The 22,990-nt window shown below is 46.7% G+C and overlaps 2 protein-coding genes across 5 annotated transcripts in view; one reads left to right on the top strand and one right to left on the bottom strand.

Moving 5' to 3' along the window:
* NSDHL (NAD(P) dependent steroid dehydrogenase-like) overlaps nt 1-13,018 on the bottom strand; it is a 30,775-nt gene extending 17,757 nt beyond the window's left edge. For 2 of the 4 annotated variants that reach the window (XM_012659961.1, XM_012659966.1), the window contains exons 1-2: nt 12,951-13,010; nt 3,308-3,422 (exon numbers count right to left, since the gene is read on the bottom strand). In XM_012659961.1, the coding sequence (XP_012515415.1) occupies nt 3,308-3,379 (72 nt within the window). In that variant the 5' untranslated portion in view covers nt 3,380-3,422; nt 12,951-13,010. Of the gene's footprint in view, nt 1-3,307; nt 3,423-5,830; nt 5,861-12,950 lie in introns of those variants that run through there. The other 2 variants (XM_012659964.1, XM_012659965.1) reach the window with 2 other exon arrangements.
* A 255-nt stretch (nt 13,019-13,273) lies between these two features.
* Nucleotides 13,274-18,022, top strand: CETN2 (centrin, EF-hand protein, 2). Its single transcript, XM_012659947.1, has 5 exons — nt 13,274-13,340; nt 14,314-14,472; nt 14,801-14,929; nt 16,805-16,942; nt 17,399-18,022. Exons 1-5 carry the CDS (start codon nt 13,338-13,340, stop codon nt 17,486-17,488), a joined length of 519 nt encoding a protein of 172 aa, XP_012515401.1. The 5' UTR covers nt 13,274-13,337; the 3' UTR covers nt 17,489-18,022.
* The last annotated feature ends 4,968 nt before the right edge of the window (nt 18,023-22,990 follow it).

Below are 22,990 nucleotides of genomic sequence, written 5' to 3'. Positions count from 1 at the left end.
TTGAAACTTGGACTTGGGGTGGGGCAAGGGCAACATACGTAACCTAAACATCTGTACCCCCATAATATGCTGAAATAAAAAAAAAAAAACTGGACAATCTGAACAAACAAACAAAAAACCCAAAAGTGATACATTCTTGGTCTCAATATTTGATCCCTGGGCACTTATCTAAGGCCCAAAGAGAAAAAAGGAAAAAAAAAAAAACCCAGCCATTTGATAGTGTCCTCTTAAAACATCAGGTGGAAACTATCAAATGCTCACAGGACAAAGTCCGTCCCTTTTCCTCCCTGACCACAAGGGGGCTGTGGTCACCCAATCCCTTCTCGCCTGAGCCTATAGCAATCGAAGACAGCCTTGATGGGATTTCCCGTAGTGCTGTAGCAAGGATGGGTGAACTGCTCCTCACAGGGCCTGGGCTCTGCTTTCCCTCCTCTGAACTTCCAGGAAGTTGAAGAACCAGAGGAGAGCTATGGTGTTTACACTTCAGCCTCCCCAGTGTGCACGATTTCTTGAGTAATTCCAATGCTGGTAACTGGGGATAGTGGAAAGCCAGAGTACCACACGCAAGGTGCTTAAATATTCTGAGTCCAGCACGTCAATGCAAAATTGTGGCTGCTGCATGCGGAATAAGCTGGCCACAAATGTCCCCAAAGGAGGACCTGTGATATCCCTCCTCCCTTGGGTCTTTCTAAAACTGCATCTGGGCTTCCTTGAGATGACAAACCCTCATTTTCTGTAGCTCGTGTACAGTAAATCTAAGTTGGGTGTATAGAAACTAATTATTTTAAAGAAATTCTGTTCCTGATTAAAAAACAGACCTCCCTACTTATTCCTTAAACATTGACACAACTGAGCTGTACAAGAGACTCAGGTAGGCCAGCGCCAGACACCTCCTACAGCTCTGAAATGGCCCTTGTGCTAGATTCCACCAGGCTCATCTAGAGACAGTGCTATAACCTTGGCATTGCTTGTTCATGCGTAATCCACTGACATAATCGGCCTTGGCATTCTTTTGCCACCCCAAACTAATTTTCCATCCTTTTCTATGCTTTGTTCTGGTTATTCCTATACACATGCCATCACACCACGGTAAATAATTAGCACCTTGACTGACATTGATATTTCCTCAGGTCATAGCCAAGTTAAATACAAAACTCCCATCGGTCCCCTTTCTGGTAACCCCTTTCTTCTCTCCTCATCCCCAGTCACCTGCACAGGCAATCTGCGGCTATTTAGATTAAATCCAAGCTTCCCTGTTTCCCAACCTGGGTTTTCTTGGTTTACTAAAAGTTTGTAAAAGAGGGTCAGAATGAGACACGTTTGACAGCATCCTGAAGGATTTCAGCTTGCCTCATTTATATTATCTGTCACCTCTAGTTACAGATGTTTAGTCTAATTTTTTCAAAAAATAAATAACCTTGCTATTATTTCTAACGCAATTCCATTTCACGATTTTAAATGTGACTTATCAGTATTCTACTCTTGGACAGGGTGCCATGTATTCTTTCATTATACTGAAATGCTGCACCAACATTGCTTGGGATGAGCGGGCCAACAGCTGTTCCACGGCGAGTTTTGTAGTGACGGGACTCAAATCAGCCTCTACCCCTGAGAAGTCTGTGTGATGGGCTGATGTCTTTATTTTTTATTTTTTTGAGACAGAGTCTGGCTCTGTTGCCCGGGCTAGAGTGCCGTGGTGTCAGCCTAGCTCACAGCAACCTCAAACTCCTGGGCTCAAGTGATCCTCCCGCCTCAGCCTCCTGAGTAGCTGGGACTACAGGCATGTGCCACCATGCCTGGCTCATTTTTTTCTATATATTTTTAGTTGTCCAGCTAATTTCTTTCTATTTTTAGTAGAGACGGGGTCTTGCTCTTACTCAGGTTGGTCTCAAACTCCTGAGCTCAAACGATCCTCCTGCCTCTGCCTCCCAGAGTGCTAGGATTACAGGTGCGAGCCACCGCGCCCGGCCAGGGCAATGTCTTTAATCACATCTATAATGCTATGCGGTTAGGGGAGATCATGTGAAACACCTATTTATTTTTCCTGCCACAGTGGATGAGAAAGAGTATGTGCTAACAATTCAGAATAAAATTCCAGACTGGAAACAGGGAGCGGGACTCAAAAACAGGTTACTGAGGGAAGTTATAAAATCAACGTCTTGGAGATAGTCTTAAGAATAGGAAACAGCCATCTACACAAACTAATTTAATTGTAATATAATCTTGACATAAGAGAATGGTCTAGGCCATGTGTTTTTCCCAACCTTTCTTGTTTTGCTTTGTTGTTAACAGTGGGACTCTTTTTTCAGAGAGATCTTATGCAGAATATATAAGTTAAGACAAAAGTATTCTTTTTATTTTAGTAGTTCAAATTTACAACTTTTACTTCCTATAAAGTCAATCAATCAGAAAAAAAGAAGTTATTTTGAAGAACACAAAAATTTGACACTAGATGACAATGGCAGTTTGCTGTAACCATTGGAACCTAGACTTTTTTTTTTTTTCTGGCTGCTAAATAGCAATAAAATCCTAATTTACCCATATAAGGGACTGTGGATGGCAAGTGGCTCCAACCACAGATGCCCAGAGGAGGCTTTACTCCGAGCTCTCCACCAAAACCACGGTGATCTGGTGGCCCACAAGAACCTCTTGGGCTTGGGGATCTTTAATTTATTAACACTTGATAATCACTTGTAATCACCTCGGTGTGATTATATTTCTGAAGTATAACATTCATTAAGAATGAATCAAACCAAGCCTTTGCAGACCTATATGAAGACTCTCCAGGAGGCTTGACCATGACTAGGCTCAACAATTCCTTCAAGTCTCTTCTGAGACTTGTGACGCTAGATCTTAGGAGGCCTTGCAACTGCTGCTGCCGCCCTCTGGCAAAGCTTCTGCCATTCTACCAAGAAGCCCAGTCTGGCCTACTGGAGGCCACATGAAGGGAAACCGAGGCGTCCAGCTGACAGCCAACAGTTACTGCCAGATGTGTGACTGTAGCTACATGCATGAGCCCAGGGGAGACCAGCCCAGGACCCCCCCAGCTAGGCCCACCCCAAACCACAGAGTCGTGAGCTCTTAAACCACTATATTCTGATGTTTGTTACACAGCAATAAGTGACTGATAAATGTTAAATAAAGCTATATATTAATATCTTATATAAAAATACCCTATATTGATTGATTTAATAAATGCACAAATATAACTTTTGACTCACAGGTAAATATCAACAGCTTGCTGCTATGCATGTGTCAACTTTCCCCTTACCTGATTCTGATTAACCTTTCCCACGTCAGTACTCACTTTGGGAAGGTCCTCGGTTAAATGTGTCTGCACGTCCTGGCCTCTCATTGGCTCACCAACTGCTTGTTCCATTTCGATGCAGAATGTGGTTCTGTTTGCAGTCAAGTCTTCTTTTCTTAAAGATATATTTAGAGATAGACGTTAATGTTGTATAAGCCAAAATAACTTTAGCTGTTAGTGTTCTGAGCGGATGCCATCCTCCTATCAAGTTTTCACAAATAGCTGACCCATGGCTATTGCTGTGCAAGGAAGCACGCAGCTAACATTCCTATGATGTCTGCGGTTCTCTTAGAGACAGGCATCAGTGGGCCCACCGCTCACCATACACTTGGATAGAAGCAGAATGGGAAGCCAGTTAAATCATGTCATTTTTTGCAGTGTAGCTTTTTCCATGGCACTCATGTGCTTCAATTATCCTCAAGTTCTCTCGTGGTGCACATTAGACTGTGGCAGTGTGCAGGCCTGGGGAGTCCTGGTTCCAGTCCTGGCCCTACCGTGAACTGTGTGAATCTGCTCCAGTCACCTCTCTTGGCTGCAGCAGTTTCCCCATCAATGAGATGAGCTCACGGGCACATCCCCAGGACGTCAGGGCATAGGATGCTGGGGCGGGGGGTGGCCACAGGGTAATGGGACGGGGCTCTCCTGCTTGGAGAAGTTAAAGCCACCTTGATTATGTGTGGAAGAACCAAGTGTCTGGGGCCACCAGAACCCTTGGGAAGTGGTCAGAGTATCATGGGGACTCAGCAGTTCACAACCGGGAGGCAGTAGTGACAAAGTCCGACAATGCTACCAAACAGAGGAGTCCGGCTTTAGTGAGAGCCCCTAGGGCATGCTCCTCCCTTCAGCCGTCCACGGTTCTGAACTGCGGACACAAAGAAGCCATTTGATTAGGATGCATTGGCCTTGCACCTATGTTTTCTTGGTAGTGGCCAATTTACTTAGTTACAGATCCCCTGACATGTGGAGATGGCAAAAGCTGTGACTAGAAAGGAGTATAACTTTGCTTGTGAAAGACTAGATTCCAAGAACACTTCGGTGAGGAGGCAGCAGGTGGCAGGCGGCACCGTGACTGCTCCAGTTCTATCCCACACCTCCAGTTCTGTACCCCTTGCCACCTCTGACAAATGGACGTGATCATGCATCCCTGTAGGGAGCTGATTTTGTGGGCTTGTTGAAGGCCAAAATGGCCTTGAAATGGATGTTCGGACCCTCAATATCTAATGGGGCCATTTGGGGGAGCATTTTTCTGAACTCATAATGAAAGTTATTAGGACAAGATATTTTAAAACTTGACTTTTCAGAGCCCTTTTTAGAATGCACATAACGAATAAACAAAGTCAACCTGTAGTTCTTTGCTTGTCCCATCCCTCCCTTTTCCCCACAGTCCCCTTCATGTTGACAGGGGCCCTGTCATCTGCTCACCCTACAGAGATGTGGCTGAGGTTTCGCTCACTTGGCCCAATGTGTATCGGGACCAAAGCCGCTGGAGAACAAGGATTTTGGCACCTTGCTCACTGCTGTATCTTGGGCGTGAAGCACACAGTGGGCATTGGCTGGCCTCATGACTACTGTGGTGCACACACCCACGCTCAGCCCCTCCCGCTGTCCCTGGCATGCGCACGTACTCCCAGCTAACATGCGGGGGCTTCAGTGGGGCAAACGGCTTTGTTACTTATTTGCCTGGTGGTGCTACAATCACGAATACCCATTGCTAGTGTCTTACTCAATTTCCCCAGGTACGCAGACACACGAGCAAATGAGAAGGCAGATGGCATCCACGGGGCCAAGGAGCTCCCTCACATCTGGCCTCTGACCCCTCTAAGGCCTTACTGCTGTCCTGGGGCAATGATGGGATTCCGGGAAGGGCTTGCCAGGCTAACTGGGAGCCTCTGCTCACCCTCATCGCCTGCCAAAACACAAGTCACACCACTCTTCAATGTAGTTGGCAATAAATTAGTGAACCCAGAGCCTGCTGCCTGAGTTCAAGTCCCAGCTCTCCTCCTTACCAGCAGGGGGGATGGGGGCATTATTGAAAAGAACTGAGTCCGCAGCTCCTCATTTGTAAAATGAATGGTCTCATAAGGTCATGATGAGGATTAAATAAAGTTAAAGCAGAAAACATGAGCAAAGTCCTCAGCACAGGCCAAACACCTGTTAACACCCCATTAAAGGCAGCTGATTTTATTATCATCGTAAATGGTTACTTCCTCTGCAGGAGTCACCCTTACCATGCCTCCTCTGTGGCCCTCTTTGGAATCCCTCTGCCACTTCAGACCTCTCCTGCCCTACCTGCTGCCGTGCCCCGTAAGCTGGGGCAGGCAGGGGCTGTTCTGTCTGCCCTGGAAACGCTGCCAGGTCGTGCCTAAAGCTAATTCCTGTACTTCTTGCAAGAACCAGATACTGGCTAATGAAGATATTAATACAACCAAGGATTTTTTTTGTAAAGGGTACACTCAGCAGTAGTTCAGGGCAGGGTGTGAAGAGGAAATAAGACGGAGGGAGACTCACAAGCCAACTACTCACCTTCCCGCGTCATTTGGGGAACAGCATAGCGACTGGCCCCAAACGCTTCACTCAGCTCTTCTAACTAAACAACGGAGCTGAAGGACAGATTGAATCACCTCCACAACCTCAGGCTTTGCATGAGAAGTAGGAAAAGAAGTGGACCAGTGGAGGGGCTGTTCAGGGTGTCTAAGGATGACAAAAATCCTTCTGAGCCCCTTTAACAATGGGAGTAAAGTAAGTGGCTTTTTCACTTAAGATCTCTGTGGCAGTCACAGGGTGGGAATGCTCTTGGCACCATGATGGCTGGTCTGTAGGTTAACACTCAGGACACCAGAGCACTTGTTTCAAAGGAATCAGGTGACAAGAGTCATCTCTAGTGAATGGAACCCTCTGCACAGGGATGGCCCTCAGGAAGGGGTCAGGAGTGCTCTCTGCCACTGAAGGGGCACAGAGCTCTAAAGAAACACCACGGCCTCCACCTTGACATGTGAAGACAGTTCTGGACTGTTGTAGTCTGTCCACGGCCTAATCCCTGGAACCTGTGAATATGCCCTTATATGTAAAAAGAGTCTCTGCAGATGTAATGAAGTTAAGGATCTCAAGATGGGGAGATTATCTTGGTGGGCTCTAAATCCAACAACAAGTGTTCTTATAAGAGACATACAGAGGAGAGATACAGGGAGAAGAGGAGGAGGCCACAAAGGCAGAGATTGGAGTGACGTAGCCACAAGCCAAGGAACATCTGGAGCCACCAGAAGCTGCAAGGGGCAGGAAGGATCCTCCCCTAGGGCCTCTGGAGGGAATGTGGCCCTGCTAAAATCTCGATCTCAGACTTCTAACCTCCAGAACTGTGAGAGAATGAATTTTTGTTGTTTTAAGTAACCCAGTTTGTGGTCATTTATCATAGTAGACCAAGGACACTCATAGAAGTATTGTTTATAGCTCCAAAATCCATATAGCACAGCTGCCAATTCCATAGGTCCCCATACTACTAGCAAAAGCAAGAAGCTTTAGCGCCTATACCCTCCTTGCTTGCTACAGGAAGATGCGTGAAAGAAGAAACATGTCCTGCCCTGATGGGGCTGTACTGTTCAAACAATGATCACACAATTCTTACCAAACCAGCCTATTGTCAAAACAAAACCTACTTTTCCTCAAATTATACCCCAATTCTTTTAAAGTTTGTAAATATTGTAAGTCAGATAGGAATTCTGGTGACAGCCTAGCTGTCTCTGGGGAGTGGGGTACCCAGGACTAGCCTAGAGAATGAGCCAAATCCCACCGGCAACCCTCCTCCCCAGCCTGTCCACCTACATCCAACATGTGATATACACTCAGGTTAAAATGATCAAGAATAGCTCTGATTGAACAGACATTTCTCCAAAGAAGATCTACTTCACAGAAGGCCAAGAAGCACGTGAAAAGATGCTCAACATCACTAATCATTAGAGAAATGCAAATCAAAACCACAATATCACCTCATACCCATTATTAGGATGGCTAGCATCAAAAGCCAGAAAACGGAAAGTAACGAATGCTGGAGGGGATGTGGGGAAATTAGAACCCCCGTGTACTGTTGATAGGAACATAAAATGGCGCAGCTGCCATGGAAAACACTATGGCAGTTCCTCAGAAATTTAAACAGGTTACCATATGATCTAGCAATTTCAATTCTGGGTATACACCCCCAAAAACTTAAAGCAGGAACTTGAACAGATTGTTGTACATCCATGTTCATACAGCATTATTCATGAAAGGTGGTCTTACTAATAGCCTATGTACAAGGGAAAATAAACTACCAAACAGAAAGTAACAGAAATAAACTCACAACACAACTACCCTTTGTTTAATTAAAACACTGTGGCCTAACTTGTTATCTCTGAGTTCTTTCTCATCCTTGAAAAAATTCATGAGCAGATGGTAGGAGTGTGAGCTTCCCCCACTGCCTCAAGGAGAGACCATACCAGATGCCTCCCGCTATCAAGAAGAAAGAAGAAACTAATGTCTGCTACCAATCTGCTACATGAGAAACAGAAAAAGCCAACACAGGAGCTTCACAGCCACTTTTGTTATTAGTCCCCTGAAGCAGAGAAAAAAGCCATTTCTACCCTTTAAAAGGACCAAGCAGTTTTCCTTGTGGCCCGATATTTTTTCCTCCCTCTGTGTGTTGTGGGCACACTCTCACTCACTCTCTCTCCCCCACCTCTCTCTTTCTTTCTCAGGAAAATAAATAAACTTTTACTTTTGTATATCCTAGTCACTGTCTGAGAATTCTTTCTCATCCTGCATACTGACTTCATGCCCTGACCATTCTCTATAGCCAAAAGGTGAAAGCAACCCAAGTGTCCGTTGATAGAGGACTATTATTCAACCATAGGAAGCAATGAAGTTCTGAGACATGCTACAACATGGATGCACCTTGAGGACATTATGCTCAGTGAAATAAGCCAGCCACAAAAGGACAAATACGGTAGGATTCTACTTATGTAAGGGACCTGGAGTTGTCAAACTCCTAGTGACAGAAAGTAGGTTGGTGGTTGCCAGGGGTTGGGGGGAGGTGGAATGGGGAGTGATTGCTAATGGGGACAGAGTTTCAGTTTCGTAGGATGAAAAGAGTTTTGGAGCTGAATGGTGGTGATGGTCATACAACATGGGAATGTACTTAATGCCACCAAACTGTGCATCTAAAAATGGTTACTATGGTACATTTTCTGTTATGTTTACTTTACCACACATACACACAGAAGAATAGCTTGAATTATTGAAAATAAGACCCCAAAGAGCAACGTTCTAGGGGCTGGTGGATTGTGAGGGTTCACACAGCAGAAGCCTCAAGTCATTTTCCTTTAAAATGTTAGGTCTTTGAATCCATTAAAATCCAATGTGTGCATCTATTATATACATTGAAACAAAGTCTTAGGTTAAGAAGCATTTAGGAAAAGAGACCCATCTTGTACTGGTGAAGCTGCCGATAGGATCCGATGAAAAGAGACTCCTGGAAACAAAAGAAAGGGACAGTCAGTCTGTTTCAAACCAGACAGAGATGAGAATGTCTCCTCCTTCTAAAAAGTGTTAGTGTGGTCTCTTTGTAAAGGGGAAAGGTCATGAGAGCCCTGCCTTCCACAGTCCAGTGTAGGAAGCTGGAATGTGGCCACCGAAAGCTTGTCACTTTAGTCCACAGGGGGGGGCAGACAGCACGCTTCTTCCAAACTCCTCAATCAGTAGAGTGTGGCTATCCAAGGGAAGCCAAGGAGAATTTCTCAGACCTTTCTTTGTAGTCCTGATATGGGGAACTGAGCCTGGGATCGTAAAAGAGGATTCCCCTGTCTCCTGTCACCTTGTGCTTCGCGCTCAGCCCCCTGTAAGCCTGGCCCTGGTGATCTAATGGAAAGAGAAGAGTTCACATGAGGCCAGCACATGCCTTCGTTATGGATACATTTCTTTGAGAAAATTATGTAAAGCAGGAGTTCTGTGAGAGCAAAAGCAATGCCTACATTTCAGAACTCAAAGATATGATATGGGGAAGAAAATACATGGGTTAGAACCAGTGAGGCTGATGGGTAGGAGGTCATTTCTCTTTAGAGCTCTCAGTTTAGCCCTTACTACGCTGGGGCAATCCAGCTCAACCTCGCCCTCCCACAGACCTGTGGTGTCTGCATGTTTCTGTCAGTCATTTGTCTCTTTGCTAGTCTATTTTTGGACACAGTAAGCCCCTAGCTTGGATTTTGTGGAGAACCACTCAGAAACCCAACAGCATGCCTGGGAGCCTGACTCCTGCTGTTCCCTCTGCCTGGAATACCTTCCTTCTCCCCTACACGGTGAGTCCCTCCTCATCCTATAAGGCCTACCTCAGCCGCCCCCTGTGAAACCTCCTCCCCTTCCCCAGGAGAGGTGAGCTGTTTCCTCAGCCCCTGTTTATGCTCTGGTCCTAACACTTAGCGCACTGCATTAGACTTTTTTTCACGCCCGTCTTGACCCACTGGGCTATGAGCCTCTGGAGGCCCAGCAGAGAGCCTGAAACAGAGTATGGGTTTGAGTGACTATCTGGTGAATTGTGTTGCTGCTGCTGGCGAAGAGGCCTCATCTGTAAAACAGCAATCCTTCCTGCCTACCTCAGAGCTGCTGTGAGACTCAAACAAGCCCCCGGGTTAAAAGGGGAACTGAAATGTATAAAAAGAACCCCCTAGGTGTCACCTCATTCATTCATTCCCTCATTCACAAGTCAGCACATGCTGGCTACTGCCAGGCACGAGCTGACTGAGACACAGTGCCAACCTTCAAGGAGCCCACCAACTAGCGCAGGGAGACAGGGAGTGACCAAAGAATCACAGAAGTGCATTTGCGCTCTGATGAGGGCAGGCCCCGAGCACCAATGCAGGGCGCCCGCCCCAAGGTGGCAGTCTCTAAGCCGAGTTCTAAAGGCCCAAGAAGAGTGAGTCTAACAGAGGGTAAGGGTGTCCTGAAAGACTCCATGGCTGGGGTGGGAAGGACGACATTACGGCACACAGCCAGTGTGTTCTGGCAACTGTGACGAGTTGTGTAACAGCAAGTGTGAAGCCAGATTGGGAGCAAAGCTGAGAACACGCAGGGGCTGTGTGCCATGCTAAGGCGTGCCCTGGGGGAAGATGGAGGAGCCCCTGGAAGTTGTAGACAGTGGTGTGTTGTGATCAGAAAGATCACTCTGGCTGCAGTGTGGGGAAGAGATTTGGGGCAAGCCTCAGGCTGCAGGCATGCCAAGCACGGGGAATGACAAGAGCAAATCAGACAAAACAACTACAGTTGACCCTTGAACAACGCTGAGGTTACGGGGCATTGATCCTCCACACAGTTGAAAATCCACGTATTCTGACTTTTGACTCCCCTGAAACTTAACTACCAATCGGCTACTGTTGACCAAAAGTCTCACCGATAATGTAAACAGTCGATTAATACATGTTTTGTATGTTATATGTATTATATACCATATTCTTACAATAAAGTAAGCTAGAGAAAAGAAAATGTTATTAAGAAAGTCACAAGGAAGAGAAAATATATTTACTACTCATTAAGTGGAAGTGGACCTCATAAAGGTCTTCATCCTTGTCATCTTCACACTGAGTGGGCTGAAGAGGAGGGGTTGGTCTTGCTGTCTCAGAGGTGGTGGAGGCAGAATAAAATCCAGACATAAGTGGACCTGTGCAGTTCAAACCCGTGTTGCTCAAGGATCAACTGTAATACTGCCTGAAGACCTGCTCACCAGCAGGCCCTTTTACATGTGAGTACATGATCCCATTATAATCCCAAAGCATCCAGTCAGGTAGACAGTTCTGGTCTCAGTCAACAGACAAGAAACTGAGGGTCAGAGAAGTCAAGTGACCTGCCAAAGTCACACAGCCTGGGTGGAACTTGTGTTTGTTCCTTGTACTCTGAGAGTAGACCAAATGACTGGGAAGCAGGGTGTGGAGGGACAGGAAGATAGAAGGGCGAGCAAGGGCAAACCTGGGCAGGAGGCTCCCCTGCCAGGCTGCGGTGCCTGGACTTTACCTCGTCGTCATGGGAAGCCTCCAAAGGCTTAGGAGCAGGGAGCTGACCTGACTAGAGTTGATCACTGGGAAGAACAGCCTGGTGGAGCAGGGTGGCCTACTTAGGTGAGAGGCAGGAAACCAGGACTACTCAGCAGTCATTGGACTAAGATTTACAGAGCACCAAATATGTGCCTCTCTCTGTCCCAGGTCCTGGAGCACCAGTAGTGAACAAAACAAAGATGCCTGTCCTCAGAGAGCCTGTCTTCTAGCGCAGGGGCAACAAAGAACAAAACAAATAAATAAAATATAGAGTAGGTTAGAAGGTGGGAAGTACTAAGGGAAAAAAGAAGAGCAAGTGAGGGGCTTGGGTGTACTAGAGGCTTGCAGTACTTAAATATGGTGCTTAGGGTGGCCTCACTGAGGTGACAGCCAAGCAAAGATCTGGAGGAGAGAAAGATACAGGCCAGCAGGCAGAGGGGACAGTGAAAGCAGAAGTTCAAGGCAGAAGTGTACCTGGCACATGAGGCCCAACAGCAAAGCCAGTGTCCCGGGGCTGGAGGGAGCCAGAGGAGAGGAGGAGAAGAGCAGGTGTTGCATGATGTGAGGGGACATGTCCTGCAGGGTTTGCAGACCATGGTGAGAACTCTGGCTTCTACTACTTGGGAGACTGATGATGAAGGCCTAAATCAGGAGAGGAGCATCAGAGGTAGAAGAGAGAAAAGAAACAGCACTTCAGGGTCAGAACTAATAGGACTTGGAGGCTGGATACGGGGGAGAGGACAGGGAAAGAAGGAGTCAAATATGACCCAACTGTTTGAATCTGGTTCACTGTTCAAAGGGGATGAGGGCAAAGGACAGAAGTTCCATTTAAGGGGTGCTAACAAGCCTCAGGCCTTTGTCAGCCTGAGAAACTTGTGCTTTGCCCTCTGCCTCCCTGAGTTACTGTCCTAATGCCTGGAGGGGAAGCAGGTGAAGGTCAAAAGCCACAGAGCTGGCTAGGGCAGACTCTGGACCTCCACTTCTGCAGCTCCAGCTGAGTCCGCAGCCTTGCACACCCGCTCCCTTTTAATTCTCCAAGCATACCTCTCACTTCCAAAACTCCTGTGAGTTTGCTCATGACAGCGTCTCGGCTTGGAATGCTCCTCCCTACCTGTCTTGAGCGTTTGGGTATCCAAGAGTATACTCTGATGACCTCTCCTAGACCCTCATGCTCACTCCTTATCACTTCACTCCTTTCAAAGTCCGTTCCCAAGGCCAATAGCTCACCGTCCTGGGCTGTTTTTAGCCAGGTGAGACTAAAGAGATCCTCTCTTGGAACCTGGGCTGGGGTCTATTCATCTGGCTTAGGCTGGGGGTGCTCTGGAAGGGATACCCTCAAAGAAAGAGCCTCAGCTGGATTCGGTTTTTAAGTCCCACCCGTCCAACCTGTGCGACGACACTTAGCACGCCCCTTCCCCTCTCCGGGTCTCAATTGTCCCGTGAGGACAGTCCCCACGATGCACTCTGTCCCTAACTCAGTCTTAGAGCACAGCAGAAAGGACCCGACCCTGGCCACCCCACTTAGCCCCTCACCCTCCCATCCTGCCCTGTCGCCGACACAAGGCGGCCTCCAGGGGAAAGGCCACGACTCTTACCCGTCTGTAGGTTCCCCCCTTAGCCGGGCTCAGCTCGCACGCAGCCTGCACCCACCTCCAGCTGCGGATCTCCACGCCTTTCTCCCCGCCCGCATGAGCCGAGAATCGGCCGACCTTCCTCAACCAAGAGGATTGGCCCGGCTCGGGCTCAGCCAATTGGCGCTCGCGGCGTGATCTTACCCAATGAGGCCAGGCCTTGGTATCCCCGGCCCTGGGTCTGGGCTTTGCCAGGTTAGCCCCGCCTACTCCGACCCCACGCGAATGGGGAGCGGCGGCAGCGAGCGGGCGGCCAATGGGGAGCGGGGCCGCGCGCGCGGGGCGGTGGGAATGGCGCCGAGTCGGTGTGTACGTCGGTTGCCGTAACAACGGCCCCGGAGTACGTCGGTTATGGTGAGTGCTGGCCGCCCCATCGCGCCCTGCACCCCAGAGGCTGAGCGCTTCCCAGGCCCCTGCCCTGCCACGCCGCGTCTCCTGAGCCTTTGTCAGCTTTGGCGCACCCGTCCTTCCTTTGAACGCTTTCCCGGAAGGGTAGAGTAGAGACGCCAGCCGCCCCACTGGGCCTGCGCTTGCCTGATGTCTCCCTTTCACACACAGCAGGCCCCCACCCACCCCTCGGGCTCCCCTGGCCTTCCCTGGTCCCCTCGGTGACCCTTTCTGGGTAAAAAAGACTCGAGTTCCCCACAGGCCCGGAACCTTCTCAGACCCTGGCCTCCTGGCCGTCTAGCTCTGCCAAAGTTTCTGCGAAGAGCTAGGAGGAGGTTTGTTGTGTTCTGATTGTTAATATGTATTTCACAATTTAAATACAGAAGTCTTAAGGAAATGCTTTGGGCTACTTGGAGAAGACTCAAAGGTGCTGTATGCATTGACTTTTATTACTCGATAGTGACAGTATACATGTTAACAACTTAACTAGTACTTGGCCAAATCTAGAAGTAATCGGAAAGTCGTAGTACTTATTGGGAAGGAGAGTACTGCGAGTGGACGTTGCAAGGTCGTTTCCAGAACCAGGATCCCCGCATTTAGGGAGAGCTGTTTATCTCTAGTTATCCACAGTCAGTTCCTTGACTAGCTCTCTTTTGGGATGAGCTCTCATTCAGGACGGTTTTCAATAAGAGGTATCCAAAAAACCCCAAGTGATCTCCTTGCTTCTAGAAACAATAGTAAAGAAGAAGGAGAGTTAGAGGTTCATGGAAAGATTCACTGTTATTTCCAGTAAACCCAGTTATCGCCCTTCTTCAGCTTTGGAATTGGTTGGTATAAACTATTTTAAAGATAGATATGTATGACTGTAGCTATCTTACTTTAAAAATGGATTACATTACATAATATAATATGTGCTTATATGTTTGTATAATGTGTAAAGGCCTCCAACTTTAAGAAGGGTAACATGGCATCAAGTGCCCCGCGTAAAAGGATGAGTCCTAAGCCTGAGCTTACTGAAGAGCAGAAACAGGAAATCCGGGAGGCTTTCGATCTCTTCGATGCTGACGGAACTGGGACTATAGATGTTAAGGAACTTAAGGCAAGCTCTACACATTCCTGCTGTACTACTGCCTTGCCTTTCCTCTGCATCTGTCTTGTCTTCTCCCTGCCACTGCTCTACTCCTTTTGCCTTCTTCTCCCTGCAAAAAGTAAAAAGGGAGGTTGTACTGTGCTGTTTTCTTGTCTTTACTTACCTCAAGTGTTATTAAATCAAATTGATCGCAAATGTCAATTAGATCAATGTTACAGTGTTCCCCAATCATTTTAACATCATTGTGTCAGATGCTGGCTTAATTCTCTCAATACTGTCATTTTTGCTCCTGCTAGGTTTAGATGTGCATATTGAGACAATCCTGTTTTCATTACAGGTGGCAATGAGGGCCCTGGGCTTTGAACCCAAGAAAGAAGAAATCAAGAAAATGATAGGTGAAATTGATAAGGAAGGGACAGGGAAAATGAATTTTAGTGACTTTTTGACTGTGATGACTCAGAAAATGGTAAGTTAGCTAAGACAATCAGCATATTTTCCACCCATAGTGGTAGATAAATTTGAATCTATATATGGAAATGACTTCATTGAAGAATAGTCAATAAAAACGGGAGAGTTTACCTGATAAAGGATAGTATTTGTGACTGAGAATTAAGATGCTTAAGTTCTGTTTGGGTTTCTGCAAGGTCACAAAGTTACAAAAGACACTTTACCCTCTGTCATGTTTTGGTTATTATCTTTCTCCAACTGATACATCAATATGATAACCATAAGTAGTAAAACGTGTGAACACCAATAATTTTTAAATGTCTCTCATTTTGACAATACAAAGTCCATATACTTTAAATTTCAAACTTTCTCTCCAATTTTTTGTTCAGAGCAGCCTCAGCCTGAGGGGTGTTTATTTCAGCAGTGGTGCTTTGCTTTTTCCTGCAACAGGGATGTGATATTTTAGTGCTGCTAAGGTAGATTTCATCCATCCCTAATCTCTCAGGTGTCACCCTTTTAAAGGGTTCAAGGGGCCAAGAGAACATAAGCTATTACCCCACCAGGAGGTCTGTTCCCACTGGGCCAGCAGCTAAGTAAGGCCTTGTTCTTTCATGGGCCTCATGGCTCCTCCTTAGCATGGCTCATCTTCCCTCTACTTGCATGTTTCCCATGGCACAGGCCATCCTTCTGTCCCTACTTTAACAATTCTCTTGCTTTGAAATCATCTAATCATACCTTCAGTTTTCTTTGTGGACCCATGTAAGAGATCAGGAGGCTCAACATCCTGTAACCACCTAGTAAAGTTATCCCAGGTTTGAGGCTGGTTCCCAAATTGCTCTTCTCAGGCGTTCTCTCTGTCTTTAGGTAGTGGCAGGTGCCTTTCAGGAACATCTGGTGTTTGAGCTCCTGGAGATTTTACTCTCTTCCTCTGTTAGAGTACTTGGGGCCCCAGTAACACTCTGTGATCTAGTAACAAGTAAAATAGCCCTCTCTTTCCGCCCTGCCTCCTCCCTCCACAAGAAGATCCCTCTTCTGCTAGCATAAGCAGTATATTTTCCCCAATTTTAACTCTACCCGCTGCTCCTATATTTTAAAAATGAATCCACTTTCTTCTTTCTTTGTACAGACAGAATGTTTTAGGTACAATCTTTTATATTTGCTTTTAAATCTCTGGGTTTGTAATAATTTTATTGAATTTATTGTCTTTTCCTACCCTGGATGATATTTGATCTTTGGTGACCTAGGACCCATTATATCATGAAGGCCATCACCAAGACCATGTGGTGATGTGGGGGCAGGGTGGAGGGGTTGGGGAATGAATCTAAGAAGTTAGTTCCTCCGCACATCCCTCCTTGGCTTTGGAACTGGATAAAGTTCTAAATGAGAGAAAGAAAATCACAATTAGGAGCAACTGGTGTAGATGGCTAGTGATACGTGACAGTGCACATTGAAAAGCCAAGCCCCAGTCCTCTGCGGAGGCAGGGGCCCACAGCCTCTGCTAGTTAAAACAGTCATGTGACCAGACAGCAGTTAAGGCAGCGGCTGCACCGGAAGGCTTGCTCTCCCCCTATGTTACTTTGGGCCCCCCAAACAAGTCGTTGTGCCTATTTCTCAAGATTTATTGGCTTGTGCACTAAGCAGACACCTTACCTCACCATTTATAAAATAGATATGGGCTAGGGCAATAGTTAGGGAGCAGACATCACCTTGGATTGGAGAGCCTGGTTTGCCTGGCGTGGCTCTGAGGCCAAAATGGGCTTCTTAACACTTGCCCCAAATCTAGACTCGAGTTATGTTGTTGAAAAAGAGAGGGTGACTGGGCAGAGGTGGGGATACAAAACATGAGTAACTGTAGTATCATCCTACTCACGCATTTTATGTTCTACTTTTTAAGTCTGAGAAAGATACCAAAGAAGAAATCCTGAAAGCTTTCAAGCTCTTTGATGATGACGAAACTGGGAAGATATCATTCAAAAACCTGAAACGCGTGGCCAAAGAGTTGGGTGAGAACCTGACTGATGAGGAGCTGCAGGTTTGTACTGTGTCAGACTGGGATTCAGGATTCCCACCTTTGAGCTCTCTGTGACTTTTCTGAGTCACATTTTCTCTGGTGTGAGCACCTCTTTGAAGGAAAGCTAGTGTACTCTTGTCCCTCTGCTGACAACTTAATTCTCCTTTGATAGTCTGACAAACCGATGAACCTTGCTTCCAGAAAAATGTACATATGTATGATTTTACTTACTATTTGAGGTTTCAGGAATTCCTCTAGTCAAAATGATCTTCAAGCTGTCTTCCAGATGCTATGTATGCCAAAGTATAACTTGGTTTTCAAGTAAATTTTCAGGAACTGAGCTATTATAAAAAGTGGCACATTGACATTGAGTGGACTGTAATTATCTATTCATGTAGCATTGTTAAAAGTCTGTTGCTTAATTGCCTTTTAGTTTAGTTTACGAATTAACCCAACCTGAATCGTACTGTCATGTAGGAAATGATTGATGAAGCTGATCGAGATGGAGATGGAGAGGTCAATGAGCAAGAGTTCCTGCGCATCATGAAGAAGACCAGCCTATATTGAGATTGGCGTCTTTTCTACCGCAAGCACATGTGATGAGATGTAGTGCCTGCCATTGTGTGAAATCTGGCTTTTGAGAACATAAACTTTTTCCCTCACTGACCTCCTTGTATAACTTTAGTAGTGACCTTGAATCTATTTTAGGCTTTTGGAAGTGTTCTTTGATATTGAAGTTCCTTGTAAAGTGACCTGCTGATTACTTTAATTCTCAAAAATAAAACAAGAGCACATTAGAGTGGAGAAAAGGGTCTTAAAGCTTTGATCACCTGCCATTTTGCCTTGCATTGCTTCATTCTTGTCACATATTCCCACGTGTATGCAAACATAGAACGACTTCTTAGACAAGCACATGTTGTACCCATGTCACCACAAGCAGTGATCATTCTTCAGTAGTTCCAGTTTTTAGTTGATGTCTGAGTGTAATTTTCTCTCTTATAAAATTTGGTTAGCTCTTGCACTGGCATTTGGATGTGTGTTAATGCTATTTGTTTTGTCTTAAAAATAAAACCTTTCTTAGTATGAGCCTTTGTTCTCTAAGCATGAGTTCTGTAGGCCTGATTATGAGTTCATCTTCTCAACCATGGTACTGAAGGCAGCCTGTTAGATACACAACTCCTTACCAGCCTAGGGACAGAAAATGAAATATTCCTTTGCTACTTTCCTGGCATGAATTTCTAGCCTTGGGAACCCATGGATTTGTAAAACTAATACAATTTCCATTTTACCTAAGCCTAAATGATGCCCTTAGAGGAGTTTTGGCAAAGTGTAAGGCCAAAAAGGAGTCTTTTTGGTAATTCGTATTTGAGTAAAACGGGAAGAGCCAGACTATTCTGATGCTATTCTGACAGATTCAGCCAACTTCTGGTGAGTTTATGCGCTTACCGTGTCTCATAGACTCTTGGGGTCAGGTTGCACTGAGTGATCCTGTCCAGCTGCCCTCCTGGCCCTGCACAGGATTACCTGCAAGAGAAGCCCTAGTAGATGGCATTAAATTATCTGCTCTGGGGTGAGGGGAATGGAAGATGAACAACAATGATGGAATGTTCATTTGTCCACACATGACTTCTGGGGGCATCCTAGTTCCCTGGGGATAAGGTTGCCTGATTTAGCTAATAAAAGAAGAAAATCTAGGTAAATCTGAATTTCTGATCAACAACGAATTTTTTTTTTAGTTTAAGTGTGGCCTATTTGAGCTTTTTGTTATTTCTTTATTCATTGTTAATCTGAAATTCAAATTTACCTGGGTGTCCTTTATAGCAACTGGCAAACCTACTTGGGGAGCATGATAAAGAGTCCTGGCCCTGGCATCCTGGAGGACTTGGGGGCCCAGGAATATGAACTTGACTGTGCCCCGCAGATGAGTCTCATGCAGAGGGACCACTCCTTGAGAAACACTGGGGGAAAGAGCCCAGACTGGCCTCAATCTGGGTCATCACAGTGCTTCCCCATTTCCTGGCTGGGCCTAGAGTTTCTTCTCTGTGTGATGAGTCGTGCTTAACTCAGAATCACTGAGGGTCAAATAAAAACTTACACAAAGGACCTCGCTTTAAGGTGTTCAGGAACAAGGGGTTCAGAAATGTTCAGTCTTACTCTCATTCCTCATTATGGTTATCACATAAGCTTTGTTGTTAAATGTGGGTTCATGATGCTTTTATAATTACTGTCCCCAAAGTCAGTTGACAGCATTTCCTGGGATGATTTGTCCTTTGTCATCTTGCTATTTTCTAATAAGAGGCATATGGTAGGGTAAAAGACACGCAGCATTGGAAAGGAGTGGAAAGACTTGGCCCTGCCTCCCATTTGCTCACTGTAACCCTGGAAACATTTTTTTTTTAGTAAAAATTTAATTTTTAAAATTGACAAAATTGTATATATGGTATGATGCTTTGAAATATGCATATATTGTGGAATGGCTAAATTGAGCTAATTAGCTACCCTGGAAACATTCTTTTATCCTCCTGCTTAATGTTCCCATAAATGAGACAAAGTCCCTCAGGAATCTCTAGACAGAGGACAGAGAGTGGCCAGTAACATGTTATCCCTAAGGATAAAAACAAGCATTAGGTGTTCACCACATCCGTGCCTGGCAGCGATCCTAAGACAGGTCTGCAATGGCTCAGTGGGGCATGAGGATGGAGGGGGAGCATGAGTCAGTGAGTCAATGTGAGTCAGTGACATGGGGCTGGACCAGGGAGTTGAAAGGGGTGAGGAAGATGGAGCAGAGGGAGCTGGGGAGTTCGTGTGGAGGCAGAAGAGAGTGCCGGAAGGGGGTGGGCAGAGGTGGATGGTGAAGGAGTTGAGGTCAGTTCGTGCAGGACAGGACTAGGAGACCTAGGGGAGTGGTGGGGTATGGGGACAGAGAAGTAGAGGTTGGTGCATGTGGGGTGTCCCAGAGGGGTGTAGGGGAGTGGAGGGGGGAAGAGAGTGAGAGGGAGCGGGGGTGAGTTCATGTGAGGGTGCGGTAGTTTCTGCGTGGGGTGGTCACGTGGTCGTGGTGGTGGGGCAGGGGGAAAGGATGTGGTGGGAGCAAGGACAGTTCAAGTGGGGCTGGCCCAGGGTGCTGGAGGGGCATGGAGGGCTGATGGGGAGGTAGAGGGAGTAGAGGTCAGTTCATGTGGATGTACCAAGAGACATAGAAGGCTGGCTGGCTGGTGTGGCACAGGAGAGGCAGTCAGGGCCAGTTCCTGTAGTGGGAGGGAAAAAGAGAGGCCACTGGGGAGGTTTATGTGTGGCTGTGTCTGCAGAGGTAGCCAGGGTATGGGGCAAGGGAAAGGAGAGGGAACCGAGGTGTATGGAGGGGAGGGAAAGGAAAGGAGAGGTGTGGGGGATCAGCCCTTGTGGGTGGGCCAGAGAGATGTGGGGGAGCGGGACAGGGTTGGGCTGGAGGGCCAGCAGAGGGAAGTTCATGTAGGGCTGGCGTCACAAAGATATGGGCGATCCTGAAGTAGAGGGGCTGAGGTCAGCTCATGCAGGGTAGGACCGGGTAGTGTAGGGAGGCAGTGGGGAAGGGGAGGGAGAGAAAGCAGACGGGCAGTTCGTGTGGGGCTGGCCCAGAGAGCTGCAGGGGAGTGTGGTGGCATTTGACCTAGAGAGGGCAGACGTTGATTGGTTCATGTGAGCATGAACCGGAGAGTTCAGTGGGAGTTGGGGGAAGAGGGGAGGGAGACAGAGCAGACGTTCTTCCACATGGGCTGGGCCAGGCCTATGTGGGTGGAGGCGAGGGGAACTGGAGAGTAGAAGCAGCAGAGGTGAGTTGGTGTGAAGATGGCGCAGAGAGGTGGAGGAGCACAGGGGCTTGGGGAGCAAGAGCAGTCATTTCGCATTGGACTGGATATTGGGAAGGAGAGCAGACCACTGCAGTGGCAGGGAGGATCCTCGCCCTCTGCGCAAGAAGGAATTCAAGCATAGGGGCACGAGTGAGAGAAAGAATAAACATGAAGTACAAGCAGAAATAGATTTATTGAAAGCAGAGTACATTCTTAAGAAAAAGTATAAGAGTGGATTGATCCAAGACGGAACAGTCCCACCCCAGGGTTAGGGCCTGTCATTTTGTGCTAATCCCTAATAATATGCTAAGCCTGGGGTCGAGAAACAGGTAGAGGGTTCCAAGAAAGGGTCCTTCCCTTTCTTGACCTTGTTTGGTGTTTTTGGATCTGTCCTGGCATCAGGTACATGCTGGGAGTGGGCAGTTCCTTATGATAATTTTATTACAATCATGGTATAACAAGCAAAAAGTCAAGTAGTGGTCATGTTTCTTGTTCAACCGATTTCAGGCTGGTTTCTGCTAGACATGTCCCACACTCTGCTACTTCCACTTCCCGGCCTCAAGCAGAAGTTAGTTTATGTGGGGCTGGACCAGAGAGATCTAGGGGCAGTAGCAGGGATGGCGAGGGAGCAGAGATCAGTTTGTGTTTCCTTGAAAGGACCGTCCAGTGCATTAGTCTTTTCTTTGCTGCAAAGTGTTAGAACCGCTGTGAACAGCTGCATGTATTGGTGGACACACTCGGGCTTGGTATGAGTAGACTGGAAGGAAGCTGCTTAAAGAGAGAAGGCAATTCTGTTGCTCTCACTGTAAGACGCGGAAGAGCTGCTGGACACAGCAGGTCGGCAAGCAATGAAGGGCTGAAATGCACACTGGCTTCCCTAGGGCCCGCTAGAGGGCCTTTCACCCTCTACCAGATTTTACATTCTTTGTTTTGAGCTGTTCTGATTTTTTAAGTTCTAGGATGACCAGAAAGACAAAAAAGAACACGTGTGTTACCGTTTTCTTGGCTAACGACCTCTTTGGGAAGCCTAGTGTTAAACAGTTAGATTGTGAGGTTGGACCCAGGTCTGTCAGGGACCACATGGCCACATGAAAGGGCTAAGGGAATCTCCACCATTCGCTGGGAGACATCCCCCTCAAGTTAAATCTGGCTTCTAAGAGTGTGACTTTCCAAACACAACCTCAAGTGCCAGGATCCCTGACTCCCCTTTGGCTAATCTCAAAACTCAGTCCCAAACTCTCCTCTTGAGGGTGCTCCTGCTTTCAACTACAACTGTGTGCCAGGGCTGCTCAACTTTATTTGATGTTTTTGCCACACTTTCAAATACTAGAATTTTGGCAGTACACTCAAAGGAAGCAAAACACTCAAAACAACAGTTTAGCGACAACTGCAACTTAGTCATTGCTCTGTAGGAAATGGCCAGCAGCCAGCCCACTATGTACTTAGTCACCCTTTGGTTTGATTAGAACTGCTTGCTGCAGGATGGTGCTCACTCACAGTGCAGGAAAAGCCCCCTTTTGAGCTCCTCCATCACCATTGTGTTGTGTCCTCCACTCCGCGTCTCAGTTCACCATCCTACATGCTGGGAGTCGCTGGAATAGCCTGCATCTTCAACTGTAGCAAAAGTAGTCAGTCTGCATTGACAGCAGTTCTGAAGCAGTGATGCCATCCTAGTGTGCTGTGCTGGAACATATCAGACACATTTGATGACCCACATCTCTGTCAGCAGCTCCCCAAACTCTTACAGGGGCTCTAGGCCCATTTTCAAGAACATCACCTTCAAGCACTTGATGTATCTGGAACTAAAGTCACCCTCATCTCTAGCTTTTTCCCCTTGACTCCCAGTCTTCTTGTTTTCCAAGCCTCCACTTTTTAAAAATTTATTTACTTATTTTTATTTTTTATTTTTTAAATTTCAGAATATTACGGGGGTACAAATGTTTTGGTTACATATATTGCCTTGCACCCACCCAAGTCAGAGCTACAAGTGTGCCCAATCCCCAGACATTGTGCACCGCACCCATTAGGTGTGAATATACCCATCCCTCCCCCGCCACCTGCCCGACACCTGATGAATGTTACTACCGTATGTTTGCTTTTAGCTTTCTGATGTCAGTTTCATTTCATTTCTCCTCTTTGTTCTGGATACCTGCTACGTCACCAAGACTTTCCCTACAGTATTCACTCTGATCCACCCCTTCCTTTTTGATTTCTGAAGCCACCACCTCAACCCAAATTT

This window comes from Propithecus coquereli, unplaced genomic scaffold (assembly GCF_000956105.1).
Source record: "Propithecus coquereli isolate 6110/MARCELLA unplaced genomic scaffold, Pcoq_1.0 Scaffold643, whole genome shotgun sequence".
Lineage (NCBI taxonomy): Eukaryota > Metazoa > Chordata > Mammalia > Primates > Indriidae > Propithecus > Propithecus coquereli.
The sequence above is the reverse complement of the archived record's forward strand: the minus strand, read 5'-3'. Positions and strand labels throughout refer to the sequence as shown.

Bases quoted from the DNA above. Each gene is read 5' to 3' on its own strand.
- CETN2 (XM_012659947.1), top strand. The intron at 14,930-16,804 runs GTAAGTTAGCTA...CTACTTTTTAAG, and splicing joins CTGTGATGACTCAGAAAATG to TCTGAGAAAGATACCAAAGA. The intron at 16,943-17,398 runs GTTTGTACTGTG...ACTGTCATGTAG, and splicing joins TGACTGATGAGGAGCTGCAG to GAAATGATTGATGAAGCTGA.